The 11,582-nt window shown below is 44.6% G+C and overlaps 1 protein-coding gene across 1 annotated transcript; it reads right to left on the bottom strand.

Moving 5' to 3' along the window:
• Nucleotides 1-4,988: 4,988 nt before the first annotated feature.
• On the bottom strand, nucleotides 4,989-9,706 carry cldn10b (claudin 10b; the record flags this gene model as incomplete). Its single annotated transcript, XM_084309775.1, has 5 exons — nucleotides 4,989-5,145; nucleotides 5,897-6,001; nucleotides 6,446-6,527; nucleotides 6,757-6,918; nucleotides 9,487-9,706. The coding sequence occupies 5 exons, from the start codon at nucleotides 9,704-9,706 to the stop codon at nucleotides 4,989-4,991; spliced, it is 726 nt and encodes a 241-aa protein (XP_084165901.1).
• Nucleotides 9,707-11,582: the final 1,876 nt, after the last annotated feature.

Below are 11,582 nucleotides of genomic sequence, written 5' to 3'. Positions count from 1 at the left end.
TGGAAAAAGTAGCATGTATGAGGGTAATTGTTACTTTACTTGATATTTGAGCTTCACTGCAGAATGATGTATATTGTGTACATACACTGAGAATATATTTCAGTGAGGTAGGAGACAGCATGTAAACTTCTGAATTTTTCAATGAGGGACATGCCAATACTGAATTGGTAAAGGGAAGGGTCCTTAAATATGTGGCATTGTATTACTAATCAACCATTTCCTACTGTAAAATTTCTTTACTCAGTTTGAGTCAAATCTACTCTGCGTAATTTACTGTGTAGTACCAGTATTGCATTGGCAGTGTCGGCTAGGCTTCGGGCAACCAAACCTGGCCCAGCGTGTGTGGGTCGCATCTGGGCTGCTTTAGGCAACCGGACGTTCACCGCTTCCGGCAACCCCGGACATGGCCCAGTGTACTCGGGCCGGAATCGGCCAGTCAGTCATTGCCGCCTACTGGGCCGATCCGGACGTTCACCGCTTCCGGCAACCCCGGACCTGGCCCAGTGTACTCGGGCCGGAATCGGCCAGTCAGTCATTGCCGCCTACTTGGCCGACTCTGGCAGCCGGACTTGGGCCGACTAATTTCTTCCGGCCTGCCGGATACAGGCCATTAATGGGCCGGAACTTTTTGGCCACCTGGGCATTCACAATAACAGGGTCCAGGACGTCTGCCAGAAATGCGGCTACGGAAAGTATAGACGCTACTGAGACATCACCCAGACGTGACATTATGCAAAACCCAATGTTCCAATAAAAAGTACATTTATGTAACTGCTTGAGAGTCAATTCTTAATGTAAACATTGATATTTTTAACAACGCAACATGTTAGAGGGTTCCTTGAACCATTCAAATTGTATAGCATTGAATCTAATTTAATCGTAAATCCAATAGATTCGGGACCTTGTGAATCGGAATCTAATTGAATCGGAAATCGAATCGATTCGGGACCTTGTGAATCGGAATCTAATTGAATCGGAAATCGAATCGATTGGGGAAATCAGTGACGGTACCCAGCCCTAATAAAGACTGATAACGAGTGCAGTGCAAAGAAAACGGGATAATCAAAACTGAGACAAAAGACTCAGGTTTTAAAGGGGAACTATCTTATAAATGGCCTTTTTGAGTGTTTAGCATTGTTTCCTAGCTATGTGAACTTATATTAATATGATCTATGTCTCAAAATTCTCATATTGGCGCATTCTTCCAATTCTCCTCTCACAATATTCACCCTCACTGAACTGAGTCGTTTGAAAATGTGCCTATATGTGATGTCATATAGTCACTGCTGCATGTTAATGTTCAGGCGAAGACGACGCTCCGCAGTGGTTTAGGAGCCCAGGCTCAAAACAGCTCGAGATCTTGAGGTAGAAAAATGCTGTTTTTGAGGACTTGATTAGAAATACAAAACAATGAATAAAAAAAATATATATATTACAGAGGTGTTCCATAGACTCACAGGAATTGTGTAAAAGTGCCCAAATAGTGAAAGAAATAGTAAAATAGTTCCCCTTTAAACTGTGTGATTTTTGTATTGTTTTACTTGAATTGCTTTTACCCTTTTTCTTATTAACTGCATTGCTTTTATTCGGTCATTGTATGTATTTTGTATGTTTTACTGCTGTGAAGCACTTTGGGCTGCAATTCTTGTATGAAAGGTTTTATACAAATAAAGTTTATTATTATTATTATTATTATTATTATTTCCTCATGATGAACAATTTAGCCTCAAAGCAATTTTTTTTACATTTAACACTTCCAATTGCGCCAATTTTAACCCTTTCACTGCCGCACTACCAAACGGTTAACCCTTTCACTGCGACAATACCGACTGCTAACTAGAACCAAAAGGAGAGAGCACATTAGTCCAGTCTCAGCTGCTTTACACTGGCTTCCTGTAACATTTAGAATTGACTTTAAGGTCCTTCTCCTTACATGCAAAGCTCTAAATGGACAGGGACCTAGCTACATCGCCAACACTCTAATAAATTACAGGCCAGCAAGAACAATGCGATCATCAGCTGCTGGACTACTAGAGGCTCCCAGAAACAGTCAAAAGAGGATCGGTAATCCAGCCTTTATCAACTATGCCCCAAAACTGTGGAACAAACTACCCCAAAACATCAGAGAATCCAACTCGCTAGACATCTTTAAAAGACAGCTTAAAACCTATCTCTTTGCTCAGGCATTTCAATGTGGGGTAATGCAAGCAAATATTTGAATATAGATATCTGCTACCACCTAGTGGCAAGGGGAAATATTATTATAGAACTTACCTGCACTATTCTTACCCTGCCTACTTTTATACACTGCCTCAAATTCATGTGTCGGTTCTATGCTAATTTTATCTCACTACCTCCCACTGTATGCACTGTAATTTTAAGAGAACTATTTTATCACACTTTTTACTTCTTACTGATGCACTGTTCTGTTGTATGTTAAATACCCTGTTGTATGTCCGTTCTATTTTCTAATTTTTTGAATTTTTTTTAACTGAATCATTTTAAACTATTTTAATTATTTGTATTACTGAATGAAACTGTAAATAGAGAGCCTATTAGGATGCTAGATCCTAATGTGAAACACTATGATTTACCATACCTTGCTATCTGTCTATCTTTTTTATGCTCGCTCATGTCTGTACTTTTTACTGTTGTGAAGCACTTTGAACTGCAACCTCTGTATGAAAAGTGCTATACAAATAAAGTTATTGTTATTATAGCACTTTTCATACATGTCGGTTCTATGATGTTAGAGCGATGCTCTGTTGTTGTGAGCGACGCACTGCTCTGTTGTTCTATAAGGTAATTTAGAAATGTACTTTGTAAAGAAACTGAAAGTGTTAAGAGCGATGGACTGCTCTGTTGTATGTTAAAGCGACGGACTGCTCTGTTGTATGTTAGAGCGACGGACTGCTCTGTTGTATGTTAGAGTGACGGACTGCTCTGTTGTATGTTAGAGCGACAGACTACTCTGTTGTATGTTAGAGAGATGCTCTGTTGTATATTAGAGCGACGGACTGCTCTGTTGTATGTTAGAGCGACGGACTCCTCTGTTGTATGTTAGAGCGACGGCCTGCTCTGTTGTATGTTAGAGCAACGGACAGCTCTGTTGTATGTTAGAGCGATGGACTGCTCTGTTGTATGTTAGAGCGACGGACTGCTCTGTTGTATGTTAGAGTGATGCTCTGTTGTATGTTAGAGTGATGCTCTGTTGTATGTTAGAGCGATGCTCTGTTGTATGTTAGAGCGATGCTCTGTTGTATGTTAGAGCGATGCTCTGTTGTATGTTAGAGCGACGGACTGCTCTGTTGTATGTTAGAGCGACGGACTGCTCTGTTGTATGTTAGAGCGATGGACTGCTCTGTTGTATGTTAGAGCGATGCACTGCTCTGTTGTATGTTAGAGTGATGCTCTGTTGTATGTTAGAACTTTGTAAAGAAACTCAAAGTACTAAGAGCGATACACTGCTCTGTTGTTATATATTTCTTATTGAACAATCTTATCACACTTTTTTAATGTCCATTCTATTCTTATTTTTAGCCTATTTTAAACTGAATCAAACCGCACTTTTTTACTCCATCTATTCTATTGTATTATTTGTATTACTGAAGAACTGTGATTTGCCATACCTTGCTACAGTACCTCTCTATCTCTTTGTATTTAAATCATACATTTTTTATGCTCGCTTATGCCTGTATTTTTTACTGTTGTGAAGCACTTTGAACTGCAACCTCTGTATGAAAAGTGCTATACAAATAAAGTTATTAATACACAGAAGGTTAACCCTTTCACTTTAACACGACAGCCGGTTAACCCTTTCACTGCCACACGGCGACCGTCTGTTGTGTGATAGTAAAAGGTTAACATTGACGCCAGCTGTTTGCAGATCAGTTCTGATGTTCAGTAATGTTGATTACAATGACGCCAGCTGTTTGCAGATCAGTTCAAAATGCCAGAAATGCAGACATTTAAATTTCCACATGAATCACCCATAGAGTTCCATTCATTGTACGGCAATTTCTTTCACATTCACTTATTTTCTTCCTTATTTTGTCATAACAACAATGTGCTGTAACTGTAAGTGATTTGGCTTGCACCCTTGCAGCTATTCTAATAATTGATAATATGAATTTACAAGGAAGTTTAAATATTGAAGAAATACATCTTTTAATTATTCATATAAAAAACACACCATACAGTATATAGACACACATTACCTGCTTGAGACAGAAACGATGATATACTCTAGGTTTAACCCTATCCTGACCTGGAGCCTGCGTGCTGAGAAAGTTAATGGTTATGTCATGAAAAGAGGCTGAGAACACGACCAGCCATGTCTGACATCGTCTTAAATACTGTCATTACAGATTAACAACACTGGACGGCGGGCCAGGACTCAACCCTTTCACTGCCACACTACAGACGGTTAACTGTCTGTAGTGTGGTAGTGAAAGGGTTACCCTTCTGTAGTGTGGTAGTGAAAGGTAAACCTTCTGTAGTGTGGTAGTGAAAGGGTTACCCTTCTGTAGTGTGGTAGTGAAAAGGTTAAAGAAACATGACCAAATAGTAAAATGACAAAAAACAAACGTCTTAACAAATTTGACCCAAGTCTTTATCGTCATAAACAATTGTCAAAAAGTAGAAAAGAAAGGCTAATAAATAATAAAACACACAAATCAACCAAATGGTAAAGATTGTTTTCTTTTTTCTGGTGTTTCTCCGTATATATACTTTTGAGTAGAATTAGTTTTACATGTCATTTTTAAACATGGCACATGGTGCTCATAATGCTAACAATTCAGTGTAACTTCGAGGACTTGTCAAATGTGTGAGACGACCTAAGATCCTAAGATACCACAGTAAACGGCAGTCCTTTAGAATATACATGTCAATTATGCCGTCAACCACAGCTGCTTCAGACAGGCTTTATACAGTACATGCAAACCAAGGTCAACGGACGTCCGGGAGGGCTTTGTTTTCTCAAACTCTCACACGTAGGCATTCTTGTCAAAGTGCTGCGTTCTGGATGAGCTGTTGTACTCTGGGGGGGGCCTCGGGGCTGCAGACCTGGCATGTCCTCTTGGGTAGGAGGCGATATGGGACTGGGAGACGGTACCTTTGTAGATGTAGCCTGTCTGACTGTTGCTGAGAGAGAAGGGGAGAGAGAGAAGAGGGGGAGAGGGAGAGGAGGGGGGAGAGAGGAGGGGGGGAGGAGAAGGGAGATGGGGGGGAGAGAGAGAGGAGGAGAGAGAGGAGGGGGGAGGAGGGAGAGAGAGAGGAGCAGGGGGGGAGAGAGGAGGAGGGAGAGAGAGAAGAGGAGGAGGGGGGAGAGAGAAGAGGAGAGAGAGGAGGTGGGGAGAGGAGGAGGGAGAGAGGAGGGAGGGAGATAGGGGGGAGAAAGAGAGAAATACAGAGAGAGAGGTTCATCTTCACAAACCGAAAGCCAATAACTGCACAGAATTGCTGAAATGTGGCATAATATTTGCAACACTTCCTTTCTAGTATATTTCATTTAATTTAGTTTTTATTTGTTCTGTTCATGGTGATGCAAAAAAATAGGAATAGATGGTATGTCAATTACACATATTTAACAATCAATGCTTACATTACCATGAGAAGAAATTATCATAATAATCATCAGTCACAGGGAAAGCTATTACTCCTCAACTTCATAAAGTCGAATTGTTCTTTCTTTATACATTTTCCTGAACTGAAAGATATTTGTACAACTCTTTAAATCATTCTGTAGAGAGGATTCCACAGAATATGAATATAATTGTTCTATGCTAGAGGTTCCACAATAATTCAAACTAATATAACTCTGACAACAACACACACATATTGGCTCCAATGCAGTTGCGGCGTGGAGCTTAGATGAGTGTCTGACTCGCCTGACCTCTGGGTGAAGGTCTCTGCTATGGAGAAGCAGAGCGCCGCGCCTCCCAGGACACACAGGACGGACCCGGCCCAGCCCACGAACAGCGCCACTCCCAGCTCGTACCTGCAGAGAGCAGCAGAGACCACGGGCAGCATTGATACAGCAACTTTTATCCGAAGCGCTTTACAATTGGTTCCTCACATTTTGCCCGTCCACTCACACGCCGACGGCGGAGGCGACCGTGCCGACCTGCTCACCGGGAGCTTCCACGCGCTGAACCGGGAATCGAACCTGGAACCTCCGGATTACCGGATTACCAGACGACTTGCAGGTCGGCACCTCGCATGGTCGCCTCCGCCGTCGGCGTGTGAGTGTGTGAGTGAACGGGTCAAATGTGAGGAACAAATTGTAAAGCGCTTTGGATAAAAGCTGCGATATGAACTCACCATTTTGAGCAGACTACAGAAGGCAGTCTGGTCCAGATGAGTTCTGGCTCGGGGAGCCTGAGGGTCACTGGTGTTCTGCTTGGACCGGTGTTCCAGAGTAGCTCACCTCATACTCACTCACTTTTGTGCCACAAACATGGGGTCGAAAAACTCTGATGTTATCCGGTGAGCATAGAGGGAGCAAGCCGACAGAGAACAGAGACCTGAGGAGGAGGAGACATGACAAAGGTTAACTTAGTGTGGTAGAGAAAGGGTTAACCTTATGTAGTGTGGTAGTGAAAGGGTTAACCCTATGTAGTGTGGTAGTGAAAGGGTTAACCCTATGTAGTGTGGTAGTGAAAGGTTAATCTTCTGTAGTGTGGTAGTGAAAGGGTTAACCTTCTGTAGTGTGGTAGTGAAAGGGTTAAGCAAAAAGATGGCTGTAATGCTCACCACTGAGAATGAAGTTGCCTCCGGCGACGCAGGCGATCCTGGCCTTGCTCCGGTCAGATCCTCCGATCTTGGTGCACTTCATGCCTATCAGGGCGAAGACGGACCCGAAGAAGCCCAGGCTGACGGCTGCGATCATCAGGCCCCTGCAGGCCTGGATGTACCCTGGAGGAACAAGCTCAAGTTAGGCCCCTGCAGGCCTGGATGTACCCTGGAGGAACAAGCTCAAGTTAGGCCCCTGCAGGCCTGGATGTACCCTGGAGGAACAAGCTCACGTTAGGCCCCTGCAGGCCTGGATGTACCCTGGAGGAACAAGCTCACGTTAGGCCCCTGCAGGCCTGGATGTACCCTGGAGGAACAAGCTCACATTAGGCCCCTGCAGGCCTGGATGTACCCTGGAGGAACAAGCTCACGTTAGGCCCCTGCAGGCCTGGATGTACCCTGGAGGAACAAGCTCACGTTAGGCCCCTGCAGGCCTGGATGTACCCTGGAGGAACAAGCTCAAGTTAGGCCCCTGCAGGCCTGGATGTACCCTGGAGGACCGAGCTCAAGTTAGGCCCCTGCAGGCCTGGATGTACCCTGGAGGACCGAGCTCAAGTTAGGCCCCTGCAGGCCTGGATGTACCCTGGAGGACCGAGCTCAAGTTCACCTTGTGTTTGTCACATATAAGGTACATTACAGGGAAATGCTTGGTTCTGTATGAGCCCCTGAGATTGTGCTTCATACAGTAAAAAAGAATAAAGGCCGAACACCATACAAAATATACAATATACAAACTAAAGTACACATTTTGTGGATGATTTTATGATCCGAGTTTTCTTCTTTTATATATATATATATATATATATATTGGGCAACATTTTAAATGAGAGTATTTTGAAAAGACGGACAGAGGTCACTGTATACTAGCTGGGACATGTGATTCACACTCCCTGTTTGCCTGTCCTCTACCGCCACGTCTCCACTACCTGCTGCTTACCTGCGCAAGGTCAATAACAGTGTCGACGGTGACACATTTAAACACTTAAAGCACAAAAGGACAATTTGTCAGCAGCAATAACCATTATTGTCCCCAGGATGGCCATGTTGGGGCGGTGACAGCTGGCGCACAAGAGCCGCTACTCAGACGTGATTTAGAGGCAAATATTAGCCTGGTGGTTTAACCCCTGAAGCTAGTCAGCCGTGCTGGAAGCCCCCGGGCTCTCTCTCCATCTGAGTTATGGGCTTCAAGTGCCGAGAACTTGGGCTAAACATTGACATATTTGCAAGTAAATGAGTTGTATCCCGGAGAGAGGACTTGCATCGACAGTGAAAAATCAACATGCACTCTCTCAAAAAATATATTGTTGTGCTGGGAATTGCTCCCCTTAATTGTCATCAGATGAAAAAATTTACAATTCCCGCACTCACTTTTTCTCTGCTTTTATTGTCGTCAACGTTTCGGCTATTCAGCCTTCATCAGGACAGTGGCATGAAACAATGAGGTCTCACATTCATTTTATACAATTCCAAGGTCTGTTTTGGTTGATTGCATAACAGGGAGCACCTGTGCCTTCCTGTCAATAAACCAATTGGTTGAGCTTGCAGCCCCACTGGGTACTGCAGCAAAAAGAGAGACAGAGTTAGAAATGCAATAATTCAACCTCAGAACAAAACATTTTTGAAACATCAAACAGTCATATTTACAACACAATATAGTTTAGCATATTTAATATACAGTAATATGACCGAATCATTGTGAAACATTAAACCATCATCAATGGGATTCAGTGGAACAGTTTACAAACTGTTTTGGAGCAGCTGCATTTTATTAGATAAATGACCCCAGTTGTTGAGCATGTTATAACTCCACGAATTTTATAGATTTTACCTGTAAGAGGGTGTGAGAAAGTCTTACTTCTAGTGGTACAATTACATTGTGCACATCGTCCACACTTGTGGTTGCCATCAGGCAGAGATGGCATGCTGCTTGATCTTTCAAATAAACAGTCTGCATGTACAAGTTTGTCTTTCAAATTATTTCCTCTACGGTAAGTAATTATTGGTGGAGAATCAAATAAGTGGCCTACATTAGGATCACTTGAGAGGATATGCCAGTATTTCTTGATAGAATGTTTTATTTCATGTGATCTATCAGTATAATTAAGAACACAGACAGCTGACGCCTTGACAAATGTATTAGCCCGGCCAAGGACCAATTCCTCCACAGTAATGGAATTGGAATTTAATTCTCTGAAGGGAATGTGGAGGAGAGGAAACCGTGACCAGAGGACGACCCAGTGCAGTGGTTTATACATGAGAATGTACGACTTCTGTACGCCTTACGACACGCTCTTTCTTTCTTACATCAACGTAGGTGTCTCCTAACCCTCAACATAGGTGTCTCCTAACCCTCAATGTAGGTGTCTCCTAACCCTCAACGTAGGTGTCTCCTAACCCTCAACGTAGGTGTCTCCAAACCATCAAAGACATTCTCTTTATATTTCCCAGCATTTGATGTCAAGTTAACACAGTGTGCAAATTGTACCAGGTCATTTGGGGGGGTCCCGTCTTTTTGAGAACCAGTGACCCAGGAATATGGACAAACTATAGATTATTGTTTCTTTCAGGAGGGTCAAGGGTCATTCACAAGATATCCCGAGCCCCCCCCCCCCCCCGCACACCCAATATTCACAGTACGAGTTAACAAACCAAATAAAAAACAAAACAGGAAGACAAACGAGCGCACCGCACCGTCCAGCGCCAGCATGGAGGGGAAGTCCTTGCAGTTGGAGACCCCGGTGGAGTCCGTGACACAAGCCTTCCACAGGTTGGACCAGAAGGTGGCCGTGGTGATGACCGTGCCGTCCAGAGAAGACACCTTCCAGTAGTCCGTGGGTAAGGTGGACGATATCAGCACCCATCCAGAAGTGCTCAAAATAAAGGCCAAGATCTCCGTCACCATTCCGGTCATGGTGTGGAAAAACCGCTGATCCCCGTCCGGCTGGCAGAGACCGTCGGAGGTGATTGATGCTCCCCGTGGCCAGTGGAGCCGGTCGGAGAGACAGACAGACAGACACGCCCACAGAGGCCGTCGGAGGTGATTGACGCTCCCCGTGGCCAGTGGAGCCGGTCGGAGAGACAGACAGACAGACACGCCCACAGAGGCCGTCGGAGGTGATTGACGCTCCCCGTGGCCAGTGGAGCCGGTCGGAGAGACAGACAGACACTGGGTAAATGGGCACATTGGGATTGATAGTTAATGAGTCTCGGACTGTTCTATATTCAGCTGAGGGGGGGGTGTCCGGTGTGGGGAGGGGGGGTTGGGGGGGGGGGGGGGTTGGCCCTAAACATCGACAGGTGACCGACGGTCTGTATATCTTCCTCCACCCTCTCACCCTACACACGTCACTCTGACTCACCAGGAGAGGTGATGAGGACTGCTGTGTGTGTGTGTGTGTGTGTGTGTGTGTGTGTGTGTGTGTGTGTGTGTGTGTGTGTGTGTGTGTGTGTGTGTGTGTGTGTGTGTGTGTGTGTGTGTGTGTGTCTGTGTGTGTGTGTGTGTGTGTGTGTGTGTGTGTGTGTGTGTGTGTGTGTGTGTGTGAAGGGGGGGGGGGTGTTGGATGTACAAGTGTGTCATGATGACCTGAGAGGGGATATTTTTTCCTATTGCTAGGTTTTAGTGAGTTTTTCCTTACTTTCGCGTGGGGTATGTCTGGGAGTGTTGCATTCATTTATTGTAAATTTTTTGGACTTTTGTTCTTGATTTATTGACTTGTTTAACTCATTGGGCGGCAGACCCGAGTAAAGACGGGTTATCTCGCCAGCGGTTGAGCGCCATACCCGAGTATAGTCGGGTTTTCATCGTTTTTTCTTTTATTTGATTTTTTTATTCTATGCAATGTCACAGACCTTGGTGTTACCATAGGAAATAATTCTGAGATCCCTAGAGTGCAATACCGGCCGCATCCTGCTAGGTGGCAGTATCGCCCACCCTTTGAAACCTTATTTCACACTGTGTGTCACATCTAATTTCGTCCGGGCGGATAATTTAGATCAAGCCAAGTAAATCGCTTCATCCGAGCACTTCGAAACGCATTCAGCACATTTGAGGCATATCTTGTGCCACTTCATGTCAGGGACCCGATCGACATCAATACTGGAAATCGCAATCAGACAATTGGAATATTCTTTTTGGGATACCTCCTAGTAAAGGTAAGGACTATATGACATCAATCCTACTTTGATCCAACAATGATTTCACATCGATCACAACAATCATATGTAACGTACTCCAAAAACGTATGCCGTTGCTGACGATCAAAGCATCAAAAAACGACCCCCCCCCCTTTCATGCATTCATGATGAAACATAATACCTTTTTTTTTTATCCACTTTTTCTCCCATTTTCTATATTTTCTCCCATCCCAATTTCGTATCATCCAATTCAACCCTCCCCTGTCACGAACGCTGTTTCTTGCCTCCCACAAGCCGGCTGCAATGTGGACTAAGTCATACATAGCACAAGTCCCCTCCGGTACTTGAGGTAACAGCAGTCGCATCTTTTCACCTGCGCAGCTTGATCTCTCAGTGGCGAGGAGTAACGCGTGGGAGGCTCACGCTGCCCCCGACACTTCCTGATTCCATTGCGCAGGCGCACCAACCGACCTGTAGGAGTCGCTGTCCACAACGCTCGATCCCCACCCATCAGTTTCCCACCCCCTAATACGGCCAATGTGTATTAGTACGGACGACCAGCTAAACTGAAAGCAAATGTGGAGCGCTGGGCTCGAACAGGCGAACCCAGCGTCTCCAGATTCCGTGGCGAGCGCATTGCCCACTACGCCACG

Source organism: Notolepis coatsorum (genome assembly GCF_963971535.1).
Source record: "Notolepis coatsorum genome assembly, chromosome: 3".
Classification (NCBI taxonomy): Eukaryota; Metazoa; Chordata; class Actinopteri; order Aulopiformes; family Paralepididae; genus Notolepis; species Notolepis coatsorum.
This window is presented reverse-complemented; position numbering and strand designations above follow the sequence as displayed.